This window comes from Oryza brachyantha, chromosome 2, assembly GCF_000231095.2.
Source record: "Oryza brachyantha chromosome 2, ObraRS2, whole genome shotgun sequence".
NCBI lineage: Eukaryota > Viridiplantae > Streptophyta > Magnoliopsida > Poales > Poaceae > Oryza > Oryza brachyantha.
Window position 1 is genome coordinate 5,114,160 of NC_023164.2, and position 24,112 is coordinate 5,138,271.

The 24,112-nt window shown below is 40.4% G+C and overlaps 3 protein-coding genes and 1 long non-coding RNA gene across 4 annotated transcripts; 2 read left to right on the forward strand and 2 right to left on the reverse strand.

The window, feature by feature from the left end:
- LOC107303709 lies at positions 1 to 7,412 on the reverse strand. The gene is made up of 3 exons (XR_001549707.1): positions 7,055 to 7,412; positions 2,134 to 2,308; positions 1 to 609 (listed from the first exon to the last, which is right to left on the reverse strand). It is a non-coding gene; the product is annotated as an uncharacterized LOC107303709 (long non-coding RNA).
- LOC102708498 (ATP-dependent RNA helicase DRS1-like) lies at positions 2,219 to 6,459 on the forward strand. The gene is given in 8 exon segments (XM_040520769.1): positions 2,219 to 3,484; positions 3,625 to 3,735; positions 3,984 to 4,208; positions 4,211 to 4,282; positions 4,524 to 4,578; positions 4,755 to 4,831; positions 4,948 to 5,373; positions 5,515 to 6,459. Coding segments are annotated over 8 exon segments (2,835 nt in total). The 5' UTR covers positions 2,219 to 2,235; the 3' UTR covers positions 6,135 to 6,459.
- Positions 7,413 to 12,076: 4,664 nt separating the features above from the next.
- Positions 12,077 to 16,101, reverse strand: LOC102708774 (glycine-rich RNA-binding protein 3, mitochondrial-like). The gene is made up of 7 exons (XM_040520672.1): positions 15,980 to 16,101; positions 15,645 to 15,874; positions 15,510 to 15,550; positions 13,796 to 13,959; positions 13,564 to 13,666; positions 13,317 to 13,486; positions 12,077 to 12,854 (listed from the first exon to the last, which is right to left on the reverse strand). The coding sequence occupies exons 2-7, from the start codon at positions 15,842 to 15,844 to the stop codon at positions 12,339 to 12,341; spliced, it is 1,194 nt and encodes a 397-aa protein (XP_040376606.1). The 5' UTR covers positions 15,845 to 15,874; positions 15,980 to 16,101; the 3' UTR covers positions 12,077 to 12,338.
- Positions 16,102 to 19,838: 3,737 nt separating this feature from the next.
- On the forward strand, positions 19,839 to 23,948 carry LOC102709056 (reticulocalbin-2). The gene is made up of 8 exons (XM_006648403.3): positions 19,839 to 20,601; positions 21,670 to 21,772; positions 21,853 to 21,918; positions 22,533 to 22,694; positions 22,785 to 22,881; positions 23,142 to 23,268; positions 23,348 to 23,464; positions 23,561 to 23,948. Exons 1-6 carry the CDS (start codon positions 19,995 to 19,997, stop codon positions 23,256 to 23,258), a joined length of 1,152 nt encoding a protein of 383 aa, XP_006648466.2. The 5' UTR covers positions 19,839 to 19,994; the 3' UTR covers positions 23,259 to 23,268; positions 23,348 to 23,464; positions 23,561 to 23,948.
- Positions 23,949 to 24,112: the final 164 nt, after the last annotated feature.

Consider the following 24,112-nt stretch of genomic DNA (forward strand, 5'->3'; position numbering starts at 1 on the left):
CTTCCTTCATCCAAGGATACATCATTCCAAGGTACTCCTGATATTTCATTTTACTAATTATCATCCAAATGAGTTGTGCTAAATTTCGTGATAAGAAAAAAAAACGAAAACCAGTTCACATTTCAAGACCGGTAGTAATTAAATGTTGCGTGTCTAAACAGGAAGCAACGGAAAAATTTGTGCCACCGAATAGGCACATGAAAACAGATACTTTTTTTTTTCTCCTCTCTTCTTGCAGCAATGCACACAACAAAACAGCTTATTCACAAAAACCAAAATTCATTACAAATAATATTTTGCGCATTTGTGACTAAAGTGCAAAAAACACACTCGGATCTAGGGTTTTTCTGATCCTTTTTAATCCCCCCCAAAATTCCCCACTGCAGCACTCCACAGGTTCATCCACTAGTTCTCATCTCCCTCAGGCAAAGGCATTTCCTCCGGGTAGTCGGCGGCGCGTCTGGGGCGGCGGCGGCGGCGAGGGTTTCTGCAGCGGCCGGCGGCGGCGAGGTGCTCTGGTTGTCAAGCGCCGTCAAGCTCCTCCATCAGTCAGGTCAGGCAAAGCAAAGGTTTGCTCATGTTTTCTTCTCACCAATCCTTTTGCTCCTCCTGTATGTAGATATGTAGAAGCGATTAGAAGCAGAAGCAAGAGGATCATCTGGACTGGATATGAATCTGAAATGGAGATTGATTTATGAGGTCCATCTGTTCTGTGATGTTTTCTTGTTTTTTTTAGTGATTTGATTTTGCTTGGTTGGTTGGGGAGTGGAGAGGCAAACATCACCTGTTGATATAGATCTTGAATCATATATGTATGACCTTATGGGGGACCATGAGACCATCTGTTCTTGTTTTGTTTGTCTGGAGACTGGAGATTGTGGGGTTTTGGTGTGGTTAGGATGATGGTGATTGCTACAACCATCATATGCTACTCCCTGTGGAACATGCCCACATGAAAACTTTAGCCTCACGACCGTTGGGATCGAGTGGCGCGGATTGATTTGATTGGATGATTAGGGTTAAGTCCTCACGTGAGGATGGTCTCCGCAAATAGATTTGTGTGGTCTCGTTTATGATCTTTTAATTGATTTTCTAGGGTTTTATTAAAATTAATTACCCTCCCAACTGTTGGAATTGAACGGCATAGATTGACCCGACTGGGCTATTAGAGTTGAGGTCATCATGTCACAACAGTCTCTGCAGATAGATCTGTGAGGTTTTGTCGATACTTTATTCAAGGCTTTTCTGGCTATGATACCAAAGATGTACCTTTGGTTGGCGCTGGCTTGGCATTTCTAAATTGTTTTGTTTGATTTTCCCAATATTTCTTGAAGATATCCTATTATCAATGATGGTTTTTTGCTACCTACTTCCTCCGTTTTATTGTAACATGTTTTGTCTATGTCTAGATTCATCTATTAATCAATATATATTGTTTGTTTATATGTATAGATTTATTAGCATCTATGTGAATATAGTGAATACTAGAAAGTCTTACGCTATGAAACGGAGGTAATACTTTTTTTTTTACTGAGGCTTTGATATTAATCAGAGTTATTCATTGAGTTCTAGTATGGGAATATCACAAAAATGGAGAAAAAAAATGGTGATTTGACACTGTATGTGACAATGACATGTGAGGCTATGTTAGTCAATCAATCAATGACACGTGGGCTATAATGGTAAAAACTACTCTAACTTGTTTTTATCATATTGACAAAGAAAAGGTGGGGTGAATATACATTTTAAACGTGCATAATGACCACTTTATATTGATTTCTTTTGTTTAAAAACATTTCACAAAATCAGAAAGTCCTACTGTTATGTAATTGCACCATTTTTGAAAATACAGTAAAATTTACAGTTAACTCTATGTTTGGCACATTGCTTCAGTACTACAGTAGTAGGCTATAAGCCAATAATGCTGCATCACAATATGCATTCAAAAGTTTGGGCTTGCCTGCATGCATGGGGGCAGCTTTTACTAGTATTGCATTAATCGGACAACTAAATCCGAGATGGGCTCCAACACATGTCCATGTCTAGGTAACACTGGCATGCCCCCCAAAAGTGTGAAATACATTAAGAATTTACACACAATTTAGAGAATCAAACTCAGATGTGCAAATATACCTTTTTAGGATAGTACGTAACGTGCACTTGTTTTCTTCTTTTGAAGGATGTGGTATTGATTTTCCCCTTTTCTTTTGACATCAGGTGCTTACACAGGTTGATATGGACAGCAGCAAAGTGTGCATGGCACAACAAGAGCAGAACATGGTTTCAGGAAGGGTTGAAAAACAGATTTCTGCACAAGCCATGAGAAGTAAGAGTAGCGAAAAGAAGGCTGTGCAAGGGCAAGCATTTACTGGTTTATTCAATAAAAGAAACTGCTTTGCATGTAACGAGGCATCACACACTCTGGATCAATGTAGCATAAAAGAAAGACTGGCTACTGGTGCACAATTATTTGCCCATTCTACAAGGCAACCATTCTACATGATTCAACCTTCGGAGGAAGTTGTTGAGAAGGAGAAATTCTATCATCACTGCCTGCTAATCACATCTGATGTCAGTAACTTAGACCCAAGAAAAGTGAAAGTTGAAGTAAGCAAGTCCTGGCAGCTGACTAACTGGGAGATAAGGACAGAAGGTAGACAGAATTTCCTAGTATCCTTCAACTCAGAGGATGACCTAATAAGCTGTTTACAGACTCCCAGAATAGAAACGTCTATAAATGATAAGGAGGTGAACTTTACTGTAGCAAGGTGGAAGGAAGACGATGAAGAAAACATTGAATTGATTAGAGCATGGTTTTTGGTTTATAGGGTCCCAAGGATATACAGAAACTGGAAGGAGCTATATCAGATTGCATCAGCAGTCGGAGTATTGATTGATGTGGATGAGGACAGTTTGGAAGGTGACAATAAGGAGCCTATTAAGCTAAAGATTGCATTACGAAGTGCTGATGGTGCTCCTTTCTCATGCCATTTTGTGTTTGGATGGTATTCAAGATCGGTTACATTCACGATGGAAGACAAAGTACAAAATATAGTGTGTGAAAGGGAGGTCTTACAAGATAGCAATGGTGAAGATCATCTTGATGTATTTGATAAGGAATGCAAAGACAACATAAACGAAGTTATTGAAATTCCTCCAGAAATACTGAATAAAGGGGTGGATTTGAAGAGCAATAACCATGATACTATAATTGTTGCTTCAACACACAACCATACATTGGACGTTAAAGGCTGCTCAGGCAAGGAACTGGGGACAACAGAACCAGCTGTATCAGTGGAAGAGCCTAACTTTGTTGAGGAGTTAAGAGCTCAAACAGAGATCACAAGCAAAGACAACAACACAAGTGCTCCAGTGTGCACTACAAGCAACTCTGGAAAAACAGTAGAAGGCAGTCGTAGCGCTGAAAGGGAGCAATCCATTAGCAGAAGGTCAACTAGCATGACTGGAGACACATGCTTCAAAGGTGAGTTAGAATTTACACAAAATCATGCATATATGTAGTTAATGTACTCGACATAATAGGATAATCCATTTTCAGTTTCTCCAAAAATAACCATTGGTACGTTACTTTTTCTTAACATCGTCTTCTTTATGCTTCACCAGCAACCACTGTGATCCACTCTAAGAAAATAACTGAAGGCAGTTCAAAAGTTGAAGGGGTGCAATCCACAAGTGGAAATTCAATAGGCATGATTCAAGAAACACCATTCAGAGGTAAGTGAGAATTCTATATTCGTAAAGTTTGTTTAATTTTCTTTATGAATCGCATCAGAAGGAAAATACTTTTATATAAAACTAAATGATTAATAACTTTTGAAAAAAATGGGTTCTAACATGTATGTAAGTAAATGTATCGGTACACTATGTAAGTAATTTTAGCATGCATGTAGTTGAATGTGTTGGGAGATAAATAGTTACTGCTTTTTTTGGTTGACATTATGTTCATAACACTTCCCCTGAAGGTATACAAAAACCAACTGTCAAGATTGTGTATGCACGAAGAAATAAAATGCAAAAAAGATCCATGGAGAATCAGGATTCCAAAAGCCTCCGAGAAAAAGAACATCTAAATGAACTGGAAACAGCCCTAGGGGGTCAAGGGCAGAAATCAGATAATGAGTCTGGAGGAGATGGAAACAATGCAATTGCTCCATCTGCCATTGCAATCAACTCTAAGAAGAAACAAACATAAAAGACTCTGCGACAATTCAAGGAGCTCAATCTATCAGTGGTAGTTCGATTGGAGAAACCCCAACAAAAGGTGAGCAAGGATCCTATTTATGTAAAGTTTATTGTCATATGTTCCTTATACCTGTCCTGTCCTAAACAAATTATTCTAATATAGAGAAAAAGGAAAAATGTGTAAACAACATTGTGTTAAAAAGTATTTCTACTGAAATAGCGAAGACCATCCCAAATTCTGGAATTCTTGGATTAGAAGTATGTTGTTCTTACTTAGTTGTGCTGAACTGTCTCTGAAGGTGTTGGCATGACTGGTCCAGGACCCAGAGGAGCTCAACTTGATGCAAAGCAACATGTTTCCAAAATGAGCAAACAGTATGTGATCTAACATTTCCTTTTTATATATTAGTTTATTCTCTTGTCTCATTGTTTCAACGTTATGATCTACTTGTTGCATTCATATTTATATTTGTCGTCATGTATGAATTTTCAATTATATCCAACATGGGCATGGCATGATATAGGCTAACTCCCAATTTCAGGTACTATAGCGCACACAATGAATTTTTTGAGAGTTTCAGTGAGATGGGTCTCCAAGAAAACCTACTGGAGGGAATATATGCATATGGTAATCCCCATTTTATCTATTATTTTGTCGAGATGCCTATATACACAGAAATTACCTTTTAAAAAAGTTTACTGGAAATTCTGTTTATGTTTACACCCTAATGTCATGTTTTACAGGTCTGGATAGGCCTTCTGTAGTCCATCAAAGAGGAATTGTCCCACTATGCGAGGGTCTTGATAGTATCCGGCAGGCACTGTCTGGCACAACTGTGACATTGTGTTGTGGCATTCTGCAACGACTAGATTATGCATCTAAAGAATGCCAGGCTTTGGTTCTTGTACCAACATGTGACTTAGCACAAGAGACTAAAAAGGTGATTGGAGCACTTGGTCACTGCCTAGGTGTCAAAGCTGATGCCTTTTATGGAGGGATTAATGTCTGTGAGGACCAGCGAATTCTGTCTAGCGGAGTTCAGGTGGTTGTTGGTACTCCTTGTCATGTTCTTGGCATGCTGAAAGGGAGAGCACTCTGTCCAGATCACATTAGAATGCTCATCTTGGATGAAGCAGATGACATATTCAGATGTTGCAAGGACCAGGTTGGTTATGCACTCTCGTGCCATCCCATTTGTAGGAATCACAAAGAATTACGGCATTAAGCAACCTAGTTAGATAGCATGCACTATTTGAAACTGCGCAATTCGACATACAGTTCTTGCTAATTGCCATCTAATATCTTTGCAGATTCATGGCTTCTCCCAACCAAAACCCAGTTTGGGTTCTTCTCTGCCACTATGTCCCACGAAGCTCTTGAGATGTGCCGCAAGTTCATGAATAAGCCTGTGGAAATCATTGTGCCAAGAGATGAAGAACTTGAGGGTATCAATGTCAAGCAGTTCTATGTCAACATTGAGAAGGAAGACTATAAGCTTGACAAACTGTGTGATCTTCTGGACCCCGCCGCAATCACACGTAGCATCGTTGTTAACACTCGGCGTCAAGCCAAGTCACTGACAAAAAGCATTAGAGCCAAGGGGTACACTGTCTCAGCAGCTCATGGAGGCATGAACCAGGGAGCCAGAGACCAAGCTGTTCAGGATTTCCAGTCTGGATCGTCGAGTATCCTCATCGCCACTGATCCTCGTGGCATCGATGTTCTACATGCTCCTGTGGTCATCATCTACGATCTCCCGACACAACAAGTCAGCTACCTCCGTCATGTTCAAAGGAGCAGGCAACACGGAAGGAAGGGTGCGGCCATCAGCTTCATAACTCATGCTGATGAGCACAATTTCTCTAGTATCAGGAAGTTTGTCAACACCCAAATAGAGGAGCTACCCTCCAATGTTTCTGATTTTTTCTGACAAATTTCTTGGTCGTTTATCGTGTGCAGAACTGATCCAAGGGGGTACATGTTTTACCCATTAACCTTATAACAGACCTCACTTTATTATGTATATATTCCTAGTTGTGTTGGCAAAATAGACTTAATATTTTTTCATGGGGAAACTTTTTCAGGACTGGAAATCTAGTCTGCAATTTTATGAAATTTGAACTCAAAAGTTTACTAGTTGTTTACCGTCGGTGCTGGTTGGATGTGTGAATTTGGCTGTTGCTTGAAATGTTCATATGCACTTATCCAATCTCTCATTTTGAATGTTCTAATTTCTTGACCATCAGCATGCATGGCAGAATATATCGCAAAGATGCAAAATGTCGTGCACACATGATAACATGTCAAAATATTTTGGTCTCCGTTTTAAGACTAAATATATTGTGGCCAAGAGAAACAACGCACAAAAGCCTTTGTTTTGAACTTCGGACCAGCCCATGTTGCCGTAACCATATCTGTATATGTGAATTTGTTATTGGATGATGGTGCAAGAACTTGGTAATTGGTATGGTGATTTCTTGGCTAGGTTCAGTTCAAAGCTGATACAATCATGCAAATATCAAAATAGCATGTCATTGCAGCGCAAGAGAGCGCAGCATTAACTACTAGTACTATACATTGCTTAACTCAAGCCAACATTTTTCCCTCCAAAAAGAGAGAGTAAAAATGGAACAATATTAGTGCATCCTCCGTGAAGTTCTAGGTCTAGGGCACAGCATGAACAAGCGCACTACACCCATGATGATTAAATTCGAAAACAATTTTGTGTATCAAGAGACCCATATTTTTCCATGCCGTGATTACTAGTAGAAATTCAAAAACACTTCAACCTCACACGATCCACAAGCAGTTCTACTCTACAGGAGTAAAAGAGATGTAGATCTCACTCACCTCAGGTAGGGTTGTCGCTCCTCGCTGCGGGCAGTGCGTGGCGCCTGCCGCGCGGAGGAAGGGGACGACGACGCTCCGCTTTCTCCTCGGGCTCTCACCTCACGGCCCGCGAGCAAGCCGGATCGAGGCGGCCCCCGCCCGCCGGCGAGCGTGACGGCGACCCATACGCGAGCCTCGCGGGCTGGCAGGCGACATCCCACGCGGAGGCAAACTCAAACCCTAGCGCGTGGTCGGATCGAGCAGGGAACCCTAGCGGAGCAACGGGATCCATGGAGGATCGATCCGATCCGATGCTGCTCTGCTCCGCCTCTGCTCCGCGATCCTCTCTTTCTCTCTCGTCCCGAGACCGAGCTCGAGGATGGAGGGAGGGATCAGGGATGGATGGTGGGCTTAGCTCGTGGGCTTTTTGTGGCCCACTAAGGCCCAAGGGATATGGAACACGCTTCCATTGTTATACTATCCTTTTTGTTGGGAATTGGGACGTGTAAAAGGCTTGGATTTTAAGTTTTTAACGAATTTTGGTGACCCATTTTTACAAATTTTAGTTCAAATATTGGCAAGTCTTTCAAGAGAGAATTTTGAGGCTGCAATTTGGTTGGTTTCGGTGCAATATTTTAGTACTAGCCTGCCTCGGGAAAATCTAAGAAATACTATTGGCAAATGGGTTTAAGTCTAAGAAAAATATCATCGGCGAGTGTGAGTTTTACGAAATGACATCGTACAAATGACTTTGTCTAAGAAATGTTATCGACGGAACCCTAACGACGATGACATTTTTTAGACAAATTCACTTGTATTATGACATTTTATATAACTCACGCTCGTCGATGACATTTCTTAGACTTAAGTATTTGTTAATGACATCTTAGATTTTCTCTTGTTATTTGCTAAATATTGAATACCTGAAGCATCTAGGCCCCCGTCGTTAATTTTGATAATTAATGACAAGCGCTAATTGTGAACTAACCCTTACACTTGAGATATGTGTTTCAGTCTAGATTCACTCATGTGTGTCCATGAATGATTATTAATGGATTAAATTTGATGGCGCAAAGCAAAATAGAAGGAGTCGGTAAAACTAGCATTTAAGTTTTAAATTGATCGAGGTGAAGGGGCGATCAAATTTTTCCTAGTTCATCTTTAGTTTTGCCGTACTATTAAGAGGGGTAATGACCTAGCAAAGAGATGATTTTAATTGCCACATTAGGTCATTTGCATAAACACTTGAAACATATTGTTATTCATGCAAAATTCATTGAAGTCGGTCCGACCGCAGGCCTAAGACCGGTCCGACCGGCTACCTAGGGGCGGTCTAACCGGCCAGTAAGACTGGTCTGACCGTGGTTCAACCGGCGGTCTGACCGGCCCCCTGGAGGCCGATTTTTGGCCCCTCGGGGTGGCCGATACAGAGCCGACGGAGCCGCAGTCGGTCAGACCGAGCTGATGACGGTCTAACTGAGTTGAGGTCGGTCTGACCGGCCACTCAACACTGGTCTGACCGGCCAGGCCCCTGACACCATCTGTCAGAGCTCCAACGGCTAGTTTTCTAGCCGTTGCATAGTAGCACGGTCTGACCGGCCACATACCTTCGGTCAAACTGACAGCACACAAATTTGGGACATTTCGACCCCAACGGCTAGAATTTGTTGGTGGGGGTATAAATACCCCCCACCAGTAGCAAGGGAGCTCTCTTGGCTGCCATTTTAATTGCTCACATCCCTTGCATCTCTCTCACACACATTTGAGCTTAGAGTTCATCCATTTAGTGTGTTAGAGTGAGTTCTAGCCAAGAGTCAAGTGCATTGCTTCATTGTAGAGCTAGTGTGACACTTGATCATCTCCACGTCGGGCCATCGCTTGTTACTCTTGGAGGTTGCCGCCTCCTAGACGGCTTCTGGAGGAGTTGCCCGGTGATCTCTCCAAGAAGTTGTGGAAGAGGCCCGGCGTCGGCTTGTGAGTTGCTCGATGTTCGCAATCTCCGGAGTGGAGGAAGAACAACCCTAATGATCGAGGCTTGGGTAGTCCTCTCCTTGGACCGGCTCCCGCCTTGCCCACCCCTTGACAAAGGGGGCGTGCGGTGGCTTTGTAGTTGAGCGGTGGAGTTGGGCTCGCCTTAACGGGGAGTAGGAAACCGGCGACTTTCCGAACCTCGGTGAAAAATTACTTGTCTCATTGTCTCTCTTGCTTGCCACATTTATATTTGTGCAATTTACATTTCTAGAGATATACTTGTGATCATTTCATCCTAGGATTGTAAAACTAGACTTAGGAAGTGTGTTTTACTTTTCTAGTATATAATTGAGCCACTATTACTCTAGGATTGCGAAACATAACTTAGTTGGTTGTGTAGTCTTGCTCTCCACCAAGCCTAGCAACTTAGGTTAGTTTTGATTAGAGGTGATTTAATTTTTAATCGTCTATTCACCCTCCTCTAGTCGACATCTTGATCCTACAATACCCGTTCTTAAAATCAGTGGTGGATCTAGCAAATAGTCCTAAAAGATTTTGAATAAACTAGACAGAGCTTTAGCCCCCTTTTCATTGATTTTTGACATAAAATTTAGTGTGGGTTATTGCAGGATCCCATAGACCCAATGAGGTCAATGGGGGTTCGAGCCCTCACCGCCCCATGTTAGATACTCCTTTGCTTAGAATCCTATCTTTGTCTCTATTTGTGGTATGGCTGGAAGGATATAAGAGGGTACCTATCAATTGAACTGTGAAGTTTTCAAAGAAGAAAAGTTTGAACTTTGCGATGGATTGCTTGGAGTGAAAAAAAATGAGAAAGAGTAACAATCTGGAAAGCATGCATATACGCATACAAATACCAAGAGGAAATTGAAGAGAGAATCATGCACTGTTGTATCTCCAATATGTCAATATGTTATCAAATGATCATTCTTGGCCTAGAGAAACACAAACACGATAGATTTATATGTTAGTTGTGCTTTCTATCAATTATTATATTGACACCACTATTGTGTACTTGAGGATTAGACGTGTACCCTCCATGGTAGAAATAGTATTTCGATGCTATACTTGATTATCATCGGCGGCAATGAGATCCAAATGACTAGATGGACCAAATTTCCTCACGTCATTTCAACATGTATCATACATTTTCTAAAACCAAATATGTATTCTACAGTCCCACTAAAGAAAGTAGTAATGGTTCTATAAATTGTTTTGCAAGTAATGTTATTATGCTTTGTCCAACCTTTACAGTAGTTTTGTACTCACCGATTAATTAGCCTATAAGTGTTTGGCGGGTCGGTCCACTTGCACCCTAGCCGCTTACAGTTGCCGGTGGTAAGGTCCATATGATCAGATGGGCCAAACTTGCTTGCGTTGATTCATTGTTTTTGCATTTGCTTTCAACCAATATGAATCTTGTATCCTTAATAAAGCAATAACAAATATGCCTCCAGCTGGCTATGTTGTTACCCATATTGGTAGGGCTGAAAACGGTACGGAAATTTACCGACCGACCGATACCATTTCCGAAAATAATAATATAAAAATGATATCTTACCGACCATTACCGTTTTTAAAATTTAACATTTTCAGTTTCTGTCTGAACTTTATTGAATTTCACACTAAGTAGTGTAATTCATAAATATGGAAATTTTCTAACCGTACCGATACCGTTTTCGAAAATATTATTAAAATATGATACCGTTTCCGACCGGTTCCGACCGTTTCATCCCTACATATTGGTGCACTTCGATCTGCTAAGAGAGAGTTTCGGACATCTAACTTCCATGACTAGTCGACTAGATATGCATTGTCTACGTAGCTGCAATCTGCAGCAATAAGATCTAGATGACCGGTGCGGCAATAAGCGTGGAGCCGAGGGCGACGACGGGAGGCAGCAGCAGCGGCCGACGGGCGGCGAGGGGTGGAACGGGGAGAGGCGACACGCGCACGGCGGCGAGCGCCCAAGCGTGCGAGTCGCAAGGAGTGGCGGCGGCGGCTACGTACGTGAATGCATGGTGGGAGAAAAGTTTAGGGTTGGTTAGGGGCTTATACATGCTCTAATAACCAGGCAATTGGGTTTATTGGGCTTTAAAAACGAAAATTTAGTGGGCTTATACACATTTCGAGACTGCATGCATGAGAAAAAATTTCCCGTCACCAACGGCCAGCGGGGCGGATCTCCGTTCCTACGTATTTGTATTGAATGGAGTGAGTGTGAATTTGTTATACCCATGTAATCTAATGATATTATTGTTCGATGTTCCCAACCTCAATTGCCAGATTCCTACAAACACAGCCGTTTTTCTGATTGAATTATTTTTTTTGATATTTCTGATATCATTTGCATTTCCAGCTTACAGTTTTTACTCTGTTTCCTAGAAACAATATGACCATATTAAAATGGTTTGTACGTTTTTGCACCGTTTTCATCGCTACATCCAACCTCTAATTTTATTGAGTTCCCTAGTACTTTTTTTGTGCTTCGAACATCCAACCTCCATGTGACTAATTTTATTGAGTTCCCTAGTACTTTTATTGTGCTTCGAACATCCAACCTCCCTGGCACAAATCACCAGATATACACACCATCATCATCATCATGGAGGCTGCTAACGAAATACCTAATGACGAGACAGACCAGATCTGATCCAGATTGACATGGAGGAAGGCTGCTAACTACGTCTAACTTCCTCGTGGCCATTGCATAGAGAGGTAGGAGCAAAGAGAATCGGAGATTACAAGGGGCAAAATGTACAAATCAGGTAAAAAAATATGCACAGATTTGGATTGGACTATGGAAAAAGACGCAGCTCTTCGCTGTCGAATGAAATGTTTCAGATGACATTACATACATACAGATGGTACTAGCAAGATCATAGAAAGCAGTCAGATTAGAAGCATAAAGCAAATCCTTTCAACGGCTCCCCTACATATAATAAGCGCAGATGGCAACAGTTAGCCGCTTGCGTAGGCAAGTGTGTCACTACCGCACAAAATATAATAGGTCTATCACACCAATACTGTTCCAACCACAAAAGGCTTTTGTTGTTTCAAGGGTGGGTTCTAATTCTCTCTGCATATGAAAACTAAGGAATACAACATAGCTTTCATGTGTAGCTTCTACAGCAAACTACAGATGGGTTCAGCAACTAAAAGTACACAGTTGTTCCAGTTACGAGATAATTCGACCAAACTAAAAAAATGTTCTGGTGCTGCTGATTATGTAACCCAGGATAAGATAAACTGCTGATTTTCCAGGAGATATTGCAATTATTGTATCCTAGGAAAAACTCTCATGAGCTGTGACTCACTTCCCATATGGATGGTACCTGCTGGAACCCCGGCCACCAGCACCTCCTGCTGCTCCTCCCCCATAACTGCCATATCCTCCGGCACCACCATAGGCACCTGGAGCACCACCATAGGCACCACCGCCATAAGCACCTCCTCCATATGCACCCCCTCCGTACGCACCACCACCATATGCCCCATAAGCACCATAGGCACCTCCGTACAAGGAACCACCATAGCCACCACCATAGCCTGACCCAAATCCAGCATTACCTCCATAGCCATACCCTCCTCTGCCATAACCATATGCAGTGCTATCATAATAACCTCCTCCAGCTGATCGATAACCACCACCATACCCATAGCCACCGCTGCTCCCACTGCCGCCGCCACCACCGCCACCGCCACCAGATGCAGCAGATCCACCACTGCGGTATGAACTGCGGTAACCACCCCCACCTCCATGACTAGATCTCCCATTACTGCTGTGATCACCCCCATGTTTCTTTGGCTCGGCCTTCTTTATTTCAACCTGAAAATTAGAAGAGTAAAAATATACAAGTCCGTCAAGTTACCATTTAAGGGTACAGCATCATGTTTACCAAGCTACCATCACTCGGGAGAAACATTTGAGATTAGTTTCCAGATCATTTGAACCAGCAAGCAATTGAGTAGCAGTGCATAAATAACAACATTTTACAGACTATGCAACATAGAGCGAGTAGTATCAGGAAAAGATGAAAAGGAAATCCACTAAAGCACCAGCTGCTTCTAGTGGCTCCCGTACTCCATTCATAGTTTGGAAGCACCCTCAACTCCTTAGATATATAATGTGACCAGAACTATGTCTATTAACATTTTTTCTGTTGTTTCTACATTTCCTACTAAATGCTCCTACAGCACCAGAAGGCGTGCACATGATAATTGTAAACGTGTTTAATAGAAGTCGATAACTACCGAAGAATGTCTGCAAACATTTAAAGAAGATTCTAACCTGCTTTCCACCAAGGTCACGCATTCTTCCCTCTGATATAACCCTTTCCACGGAATCCTCACTTTCAAAAGTGACAAAACCAAATCCTCTAGAACGCCCAGTGCTATGGTCAAGCATTATTTGATGTTCAACAATCTTACCATATGGGGAGAAGTGCTCCCTCAACTCATCTAAAATTTAATATGTTGTCAGTTTTCCTTGTAACTAAAAAATGCTTAAGATTTTTGTTTGTAAATCTAGTAAGTACCTTCAGTTAGTGATGATGGTAATCCACCAACAAAGATCTTTCTTGTCTTCGGGCCGTCTTTTGATGACATTTCCTCCCTTGGGACTGTCCTTTTAACTTCAACCTGAATAAATAAAAAGCTAAGCAAGATAAACAGAAGACAAAATAAAATCCAGAAGTGTGACTTTGCAAGATAGTGTCAACTGCAGACTGAAGTCCCACGTAACGGCTGATCTAAATCAAGATGTCCTACCGTTCTTCCATCTATAACGTGTTCATCCTCCAAAACCTTGTCTATAACAGATGGATCGGAAAATGTAACAAATCCAAATCCACGAGGCATCTTAGTATGCTTGTCCTTCATAATTACAGAATCAGTTATAGCCCCATACTTCTCAAAATGCTTGGAGAATGATTCTACATACAAACAAATAAACCACACAGCTTTGTCAAATGGGAAAAAGGAGTTATCAGCAAAAGAGAGAACTAGGGGGCCAAACAACAGAGTATTGAAGAAATAGCATGGTGGGATATAATTAAGTGACGATAGAAAAACAGTTCACATGAGAGCAGCAAGCATAGAGACCTTCATTCAGAAATCAAGGATAATATTAGATGCACTAATGCAAGTCTACATGTATTCTACTTACCAAAGTTCATACTCACTTGTTCTTTCAGTTAAGCACAAATCATTTTAACCTCGTCAAAGAAAGTAAAATGTAAGTAAAATGTAGTGTCAATTTTCTACTACCTTCATTTCACAATGCAAGACTTTTTAACATTGCCTAGAATCATATGGATGCCAATGAATCTGGACACATATACAACCAATATACATTGATCAATAGATGAATCTAGGTATAGCTAAAAAGTCTTACAATATGAAAGGGAGGGAGTAGCATTCATGGGGTTAAATGATCATATGCAAGTTATTATTAGTACATTTTTATATGGTTAATTTGATAGAGATAAGCAAATATTGGCATAATATCCACTCACAGTACCATTAATCCCAAACTAATACACAAAAATAAATGGAATTTGATAATTCACTGCACTAACAACAGAAGTTCATACAAAGAACTATGAACTAGAAGACACGAAAAAGATCAAACAAGTCCCTTCTTGTTAGTATACCTTTCATACAAAATACAAATATATAGACCTAAGTGAGTAAACAAAACAAAAGGCAGTGCAATAAAATGTGAAAAACAAATTGAAAAATACAGTTATATAGCTAAACTAATAAACATATATGCCATGCATCCATGTAACCATCCCCAGATTCTTGTGGTTCGCATGGGTGCTAATGGTATTTTGATCGAATATCCAAAATGGAAATGATCAATCAGAAGCACGAACAAATAAGCCTTGTTTTGGCAGTCGTAAAAACAAAACTTATTTGGAAGACAGTGACCATATTAGGTACACAAATTTGTTCGTCTCTTATGTCACACAAATCATATTGCCCCCATTGAAAGTAGCACATACACTACTGAATGAATGTAGGAAACCTAACAGTCTAACAACATTACAGCACCAACAGAAAGAAACCATAATGAAAATTTATCTACCTAAGCCCAAATCACAGGACGACACAACATAAAAGGTCAATTTTGGATCCATTAAACTTATATACAATGTTGGGCAAAGCAATATAAATCATGTACAATGTTACACCAGAATTTTAACAAAAATAAAATAAAACTGACAGAATTGACAGTGCAATTTGCCAGATAAGACCATCCTTATGTTGCAAGGAAATTGGTAAGACATAGGACCAAGTACTATGCTACTGCATGTTTGTACCAATGTTCCTTTCACAATTTTCTACAAACATGCTGTAGCACTTCCTCACCATAGCTTGAAGGGGAACTAACGTACAGAGCACCCTAAGAAAACGTTAGCCCTATGCTGCGCTACCAACTAGCAGTACTAAATTTTAACAAAACAAAGTCATCATTCACCTTCAGTAGTCTCCCAAGCAACACCTCCGACGAAAATCTTCCTGCAACAGAAAAGCAAAAACATCAGCTCTCAAACCCTCTCCCTCCCCCAATCCGAACCAAACCAAATCCCTACCCAGCCCGAAACCAACTCACCCCGACGAGTCTCCACCGGGCGCCCGCCCGTCGTCCCCGCCGTACCCGGCGCCATCGCCCCCATCCCGGCCGCCGCCGCCGCGCCTCCCGGGTCGGCCCTCCTCCTCCTCGAACTCCTCGACCTCCTCGACCTCTTCGACCTCCTCCTCCTCGTCGTACCCGTTCATCCCGTGCTGGTTCTCCTCCGGGTACCCCGCCATGCCGCACCCTCTCGTAGCCGCCGCCGCCGCCTACAACCGAACCGGGTAGGCAGATTTTGAGCGAAGTCGCGAAAACCCTAGGCCGCGTCGGGCGGGGGGAGGTGGGGGGAGGAGAGGCGCGGAGCAGTGGATTACCTCGGAGCCGGATCGATCGGAGGGTGGAGGGGGCTGGGGGGGAGGGGGGAGAGGTGGAGGTGGAGCAAACCCTAGCTAGGGCGAGGTGGGGTGCGGGTTTAGAGAGGAGGGGGAGAGGGAGAGGAAGGAGGGCGGCGGCGAGGGGAGTCCAACGCGTGAACGGCTGCAGGAGCGCGAGGGCGCGGCCTTATAAAGCCAGCCGTGCACGCGTTCCGTCTGAGGCAGCACGACTATCACTCCTTCGGCCGCGTTCTTTTCCGCAGTCTAACTAAAAAAAAAACAAACCGGATTAACTCATTTTCTAAGCGCACGTTTCCTAAATTAATAAACTAAATTAATAAAGTATCTAAAAAAATTTATAGAGAATTGTTTAAAAATATATACTACATCTCTCCTCTTTCATAATGTAAGATGTTTGATTTTTTTGCAACATTTAACTATTCGTCTTATTTAAAAATTTAGTACAAATATAAAAAATAATAAGTTGTGCTTAGAGTTCTTTCGATAATAAAGTAAGTCACAAGAAAATTAAATGATATTTTCATAAATTTTTAAATAAGACAAATGGGCAAACATTACAACCAACAAAAATCAAACATCTTACGTTATGAAATGGATGGAGTATTAAACTATTTTAAAGTTTTTTATCTAATAATTAATTAATTAAAGATAAAATATTATCTAATTTTTATTGCTATTTAATGATATAGATGATGAATTAACTGCTAACATGTTAAAATATACCACCTCCATTTTATAATGGAAGATGTTTAACTTTTTTGGTTGTAACATTTGACAATTCGTCTTATTCAAAATTTTAGTACAAATATAAAAAATGACAAGTCGTGCTTAAAGTTATTTTGATAATAAAGTAAGTCACAAACAAAATAAATGATATTTCCACAATTTTTTGAATAAAATGAATGATCAAACATTGAGAGCAGAAAAGTCAAACATCTTACATTATGAAATGGAGAGAGTATTTTATAAAGGTGATATAATGAACTTCTATATATAAATTTTTAAAAGCAACCTAATGTTTAATAGTTCGGAAGTATGGACGTAAAAGCCAAGAAAGATGTTAAGAATAATCTGGGAAAAAGTATACAAATTTTTAAAAGCAACCTAATGTTTAATAGTTCGGAAGTGTGGACGTAAAAGCCGCAACCTAATGTTTAATAGTTCAGAAGTGTGGACGTAAAAGCCAAGAAAGATGTTAAGAATAATCTGGGAAAAAGAACTTAGCTTAAGCATTGTGCGCTATACGGTGTAAACTATATGCCATGCCTCATGTTATGATTCTTCATAGAACCCTTCTATTAAGCTCCGTTATGGCATCTGCTTCTACATGACTTGGAACAAATTCTTATACTACATATGTGATTTTATTCACTTGTTTAATTTTGGGTAAATGCAATGATACAAAGCTACGTTAAAAATAAAAATGAAAATAAACAAATAGATCGAATCATGAACTGTACAGATATTCACTTTGTGTAGTTATTGGTTATGTTAAATATTCGTTGGTTACTAACCATTATATTATATGCTCTAAAATGGAAACTTTGAAAGATAAACTTTTATAGCCTTCTGTAACCAATCTCTAGCTAACGGTAATACTATATATGAGGTTATTGTTTAGCTTTTTTGGGGAAAAAGTCAGACGGCATATTTACGAACGATAGATATTTTGTTGATAATTTTTTACATACATGTTCTTAGCAATCAGAAACCAAGTCTGAAAAAAATTCAATGAAAAAACCTCAAAGTCAACTCCAATTTTAGGATTAAAAATTTTAAATCTTGGCTTATAAACATAAGCAAAAGTGAAAACAAGTGTCTATCTTTTTATTTAATATCGTTGACCTTTGAATTTACCTTTGACTAGGGTTCATGAAACCACGAAAACCGTGACGGTTACCACGATAACCGTGCTCTCCGCCAGGGCACGGCTTCGGTATGCCACGGTCCATCCGCAAATTTGATCCAAATATAAAAATTTAAGGAAATTTATGGAAAAAAAATATGCAGAGATTGATTTGTAATGATGTTTGGTGAAAAAATTGATGAAAAAACTAAATTTACGAATGAATAAAAATCCAATACCGAAAAATGGTCGGGTAAAACAAAAAATGGTATTGTTCACACTTCATAGCAAGAGTATGTATTTGATACATGAGGTACATATTTGAATGTTTGGAGCACTTAGTTGACTATGTAGCTGATACTTGATACATGATGCATATTTTTTATTGCATTAGCTATTTGTGATATAGATAGCTAGTAATATTTTGTTGTAGGCTTTTTGTTAATTTTCAGTACTCAAACTAAGGTAAATTATATATGTATTGATGTAGTCATATGTTTGTAAATATGTATTAGTTTTATACGTAATATTTGATTGTAAATATACTTGTGATGCCAAAATTTATCAAGAATTTAGAAAAAATCATGTTAAAATTTTCTTTTTCCCATATAACATGTCCTAAACATCACAAATATAGCTATGTACTAGCTTTCTATTTTTTTTTGTATTTTTACAGTTTTTTAAAATTAATTTACACCTAATTGTCATATTACACTAGCTGCGGTTTTCGGCCGAAACCGTGCGGTTTTGACCCAAAACCGCATGGTTTTGACCCAAAACCGCACGATAACCGCAGATTTTAAATTCAAAATTTATAGATTCAAATTTATCGTGGTTTTCGCGGTTTTTTGGTATCCGCGGTGCGCAGTGCCACGGTTTTCGCAAGTTCCGCGGTAAGTAAAACTCTGCCTTTGACCAGCCATTTCATTTTCAAATATAAACATTTTAAGGTTGTTTCACCGATTCTGATAACCTCATCATTTTGCTTATATTAGTTAAAACTTATATATCTATGATAAAAACAACATCAACCCAGAGTAAACTTTTAAAATTTAATTCCTTTTGTAATACTTATAAGCCTAAGATGTCATTTTAAACCCCGTAATGGTTTGGTAAAACTCACAAACATATAAATGCAGTTAGGCAACATCATAGTAGCTTACTAAAAGCTTGGTAAGCAAAACATAACAAAAACTGTGGCTATGCCGACACCCATCCATATAATTTGTTATCATTTTTTTTTCATACATATCGTCCTCCTTTTCCCCTCCAACTCTCATCTTACGGCATATTAATCTAATTCCTAAGAATTGAATTGCTTTGAAAGTTATTCGGTAGGAATGAACTATAGAAAAATCAAATTAAATTTTCTCTTCCTACAAGATATAGAGAGAAAACATAGAAAAAATTTATCCCCTCAAACTTCTTGAAAAAATTCTTATGAATTGATGTTGCCATACATCTCTATTCGTCCACATTTCCTATTCCTCTGTGTTGAAATTCCTCTAAGCCCTTAAGAATTCTCGGCAAACCAACACACTGCATTTAAAAATCATTTGAAACACCTAATTATTTTCGAGCACTAAAAGACTTCTACCACTACGGCCGCATTCGTTATCCCCTCTAAGTTAACTTATCCCCTCATTTTCTATACGCACGTTTTCTAAACTACTAAACGGTATATTTTTTTTAAAATTTTTCTATAAAAAAGTAATTTTAAAAAATCATATTAATATATTTTATATGTTTTAATAATTAATTAATCATGTATTAATCTATTAGATAACTTATCCCTCTTCGAACAAACACGCCATATATAAACGAAGGAGGAAAATGTGACTGCAGTTGGGACATCAATATTCCCCTATCTCAAGAAAACATATTCAACATCCCTCCGGTTGGATAGGCACCGCCCCCTATAACCCAGCGACTGACCCACGGAAATGGTGGCCCACATGTCATACAGTGTTACCGATATGCGAGTGGACTAGTGCCCGGATCGCCGGCTACGGCCACTTCTCAAAGCAAAAAAAAAAAAAGAAAAGAAAAAAAAGCCAAAAAAGAGGTTAAAATCAAAGGGAAAAAAAAAGAGAAGAGGAGAGAGAGAGAGAGAGAGGAGCAGCCACCGCGCGTCGCGACTCGTGGGCCATGGCGCGGTCGCCGGCGGCGAGGAAGCCCTCGGCGGCGCCCACAGTGGTGCTGACGCTGGCCCTGGCGCTCGCCTCCGCGGGGCTCCTGTTCCTCCTCGTCCACCTCTCCCCGTCCTCCCCCTCCACGCACCCGCACCCGCACCGCCGCCTCCGCCTCCGCGGCGCACGCTCCGTGGCGGGGGACCGGGGCGGCGGATCCCCGCGCCAGCAGATCCCGTTCGACCCCGTCATCGCGGACCTCGAGCGCCGCCGCGACGACCGCGAGTGGGAGCGCCTGGCCGCCGCGGGGCTGCACGCGCCGGGGTTCGAGTCGGCGCCCGTCCCCGAGGACTACCTCGACGGCGGCGACCCCGACGAGGACTACATCAACGACGCCGCGCGGTTCAACTTGACGAGGCGGGTGGAGGCGCTGTTCCCCAAGATCGACGTGGACCCCGCCGACGGCGCCGTGACGGCCGCCGAGCTGACCGCCTGGAACCTCGCCTCCGCGCGCCGGGAGGTGCTGCACCGCACCGCGCGGGAGCTCGACCTGCACGACCGCGACCACGACGGCCGCATCGCCTTCTCCGAGTACGAGCGGCCCAGCTGGGCCTGGCGGTTCGATGGTACGTATGCGTGCGTCGTTCTTCACATTTCGAACTGAGAAGAGTCCCAGTTTGGTTCATCGAAGCCTCGCATTTGCCTTCTTAGTTAGAGAAAAAAAAATTCGTTTCTTGGGAAGATGCTATTAGTTGACTAGCTGCCTAGGGTGAGCTCTCTCGATCTTGGTGTGTTGAATTTGGTGATCCATCATCAGATCTTTGGATCACAAGGTTTTTGGACTACATTAGCACGTTGTGATGTCGAGGCATTTGCAAAATGAGAATGGCTTCACACCTCAATGTAGGTGTCACCAGCTCAACCGTGGTGGAGAAACAGATCTTTGAAAATGTCTCCAATTTCAATTTACTAGAAATGCTGTTTTACAAAGACATTGTTCCATTTTTTCCACGAAATTCCTACTAGGAGCTAGTTTGCACTTTGCAGTGATGTTTGATGAATTCTTTGGTTTTAGCTTTTAATAAACGAAATTGCTATACAGAAAAAAAAACCGTACGATTCTTGTATGACTGCGACGTCACTCGTTGTGGTTTGTGGTGTAGACTTCTAAGTGCCCTGCCTCACGTCGTCATGTTTTGCCGTTCGAGTCGTACGCGTTAGTGGACGTATAGCAGCGTTCTTTAATAAAATAGAACTTGGATTATTTTCTTCTGTTCTTAGAAAATCTAAGTAATTTTGTTCTCCAAGCCTGAACTTTATACATATCTGGTCGTCAGAGTTAACTGCCCATGAGGAACATTCTGCTTTTTCCTGTGATGGAATATAGTCTAGTCATCTAGTTTCAATACATCTGTTGGAATTATGCTCCTGTAGGCATCGTCAGCCACATATATCCTAGTCTTGTGATTCATCCCTTGGTCAACCTTGGATTTTTTACATTGCTTGTAAGAAATTTTATGTTGCGTACATATTTAACAAAAATTTACACATCGAACCACCCTAAATAGTTCTTGTGTGTACTGACTGAGTTCTATATATTACATTGGTGGGGGACAAAATAACCATGCCTGTCATATCCAAATGTTCTCATACATGCCTTACCAACGTGAGCACTAAGTGTCATCTTTGTGTAGATCATAACTCATCCAATGATGGGGTGGGATGGTGGAAGGAGGAGCATTTTAATGCTTCGGATATGGACGGTGATGGCTTCCTGAATCTGACAGAGTTTAACGAGTATAACCTTTCCTCTGACTATTAATCTTCTGAAGTTGCTTTCTTGTTTTACAGTATTTTCTTTGGTTTATTCTGTGCAGCTTCTTACATCCAGCTGATACTATGAACCCAAAGCTAATAGATTGGTTGTGCAAAGAAGAAGTCAGGTGCATCTTTCTCTCCAAACATCATTTCCTTGTTCCATTTGCATCCTTCTCTTACTAGAATTCAGTTCCGCACAAAAATATCGGAGATGAAAGAGATGTTTTCTTGCTGGATTTAGAGAGGTGAAATTATCAAAACAAAAAAGAACAACTACGAGCCCTAGAACATATCCTTAGGTTATTACTGGCTGAAACTACGCCATTGATTAGTGATACTACATCCTGGCTTGTGCTTCCTGGTATTGTGCAATCGTTATAGCTGGAACACTTCTTACTTCAGATTGGCGATTGTCCTGGATATTCTTCAGAGTCAAAACAAGCTGTTTTAGGATTGAAATCTAGGGCTTCAATGAAATGTATGCTTTGAAGTTTGCTCTGCTATGCACAAGTTACGCCGATACTTGTTTAATTTCAGATCATTTTTTCATGCAAGCATCAATATAGAAAACCTCAAAAAATTATGTAATTTTAAATGAAAATTCACGACAATTAAAAGTAGCCAATTCATTCCTTGGTTGAGGCTCTGCGACAATCATCTCTGTTAGCTTATTTTAAGGGATTAGCTAGAGAATTAAGCAATTTCAATAATTTAAGGTCAACATTTGTGCACTATTCAGGGAAAGAGATAAAGATAATGATGGAAAACTCAATTTTCAAGAGTTCTATAGTGGACTATTTTACTCTATTCGGCATTTTGATGAGGAGGCTTCAACAGATGACTCTGGTTCTGATGCACCAGCAAGAAAATCATTTACACAGCTTGATCTGGATAATGATGGGTATATTAATGCTTTAATGTTTTCTTGTTATCTTGTTTAATATATAAAGAACCAGCGAGTCTTAGCTAGGAGGCTCCCCCCATTTTGTAGGCTTTTGTCAGCAGATGAGCTAAAACCTATTATTGGGAATCTCCATCCACCAGAACACTTCTATGCCAAGCAACAAGCTGACTACGTAATAACACAGGTACTACTGCGGACTGCATCTCATTTTACTTTCAGGATATTTGGATTACCTTTCAGTCTAAAGCAGTCAATTTTCATCTATATTCTGCACTTATGAAGTGTCATCAGTGTTTATACAGCAGGTTGCACTTTCTTTTCTCTATAAACATGCAGCTTCAATCAAGTTGAATGAAATGAGTAACTCAACAATATATCTTCCTCCACCAGACAGGTCTGGTAATTTGTTATCTAATAGCCTTTTTGTTGGTTTGTCCAATGTAGGCTGACACAAACAAAGATGGGCAGCTGAGTTTGCAAGAGATGATTGAGAACCCATATGTATTTTACAGTGCTTTATTTACAGAAGATGATTACGGGTTTCATGATGAGCTCCGGTAGTTCTTCGATGGTATGTAAGAGACAATAAAGCGCATTGTTTGCTTTGTTAATCACTAAAATTTCACTAACCCATGAATTTGCATGCTTAGCACCAGGATGTACTCAGGAATCACCCACCTCTTGAACACTTCATTAGGACACCGATGTGAATAGTTAACTTCCATCATCTGTAGGTTTCACCCTACGGGCTGCAAAAACATTTGAGGGTATATAACTTGAGCTGTCCTATTTGTTATTCCATGTTTGCCTTTGCACTTTAGTCTAGAACGTATTTGTTTCAACAATCTCTCCTTTTCTGGCAGGTGATTCCATGTATAACAGGGGCGTGTTTCATGTGCACTGTTCTATAAGTAGAGGGTTCTTTTGTAACTTAACCTTTTTTGAATTATTTTCTTCATATGTATGATGATGAGGTAGCGTTGGTTCTTTCATTTTCTTTTTAATTGCCAAGTACAACCATCTCCTTTTTTGTTTGGGATCACGCACTTGTATACTACACAAACAAGGAAAATGCTGCATATCAGCTTTCCTGATCTCAATATTGTGTAAACCTCAACCTCGAAAGACATGTGATCTGCATAATCATCCAGCACCTGAAGCACGGCATAGAATTCTTACTAGTGTCCAGTGTACACCATAGGGCCTCGTCCTTGTCGCTTTTGCTTATATTTATAAACAAAAATTTAAATTTTCGGCCTTAAAGTTAAATTTGATCTTATCACTTTTGTTTATACTTATAATCCAAAATTTGAATTTTCAACTTTAAATTTGAAGTTGATTTTAGAGTTTTATTATCATAATTTATTTTTCAGTCTTTGCTCTTAAATAAATTACTAAGAACACATATAAAAGTT

What these genes read in the sequence shown, in the direction of transcription:
- LOC102709056 (XM_006648403.3), top strand. Translation starts at nt 19,995, where the DNA reads ATGGCGCGGTCGCCGGCGGCGAGGAAGCCCTCGGCGGCGCCCACAGTG. An exon ending in AATCTGACAGAGTTTAACGA is followed by an intron (nt 21,773 to 21,852) that starts GTATAACCTTTC and finishes TATTCTGTGCAG; the next exon opens with CTTCTTACATCCAGCTGATA. An exon ending in CTGACTACGTAATAACACAG is followed by an intron (nt 22,882 to 23,141) that starts GTACTACTGCGG and finishes TGTCCAATGTAG; the next exon opens with GCTGACACAAACAAAGATGG.
- LOC102708774 (XM_040520672.1), bottom strand. Translation starts at nt 15,844, where the DNA reads ATGGCGGGGTACCCGGAGGAGAACCAGCACGGGATGAACGGGTACGAC. An exon ending in CCCGGTGGAGACTCGTCGGG is followed by an intron (nt 15,551 to 15,644) that starts GTGAGTTGGTTT and finishes TTTCTGTTGCAG; the next exon opens with GAAGATTTTCGTCGGAGGTG. An exon ending in TGCTTGGGAGACTACTGAAG is followed by an intron (nt 13,960 to 15,509) that starts GTGAATGATGAC and finishes GTTTGTATGTAG; the next exon opens with AATCATTCTCCAAGCATTTT.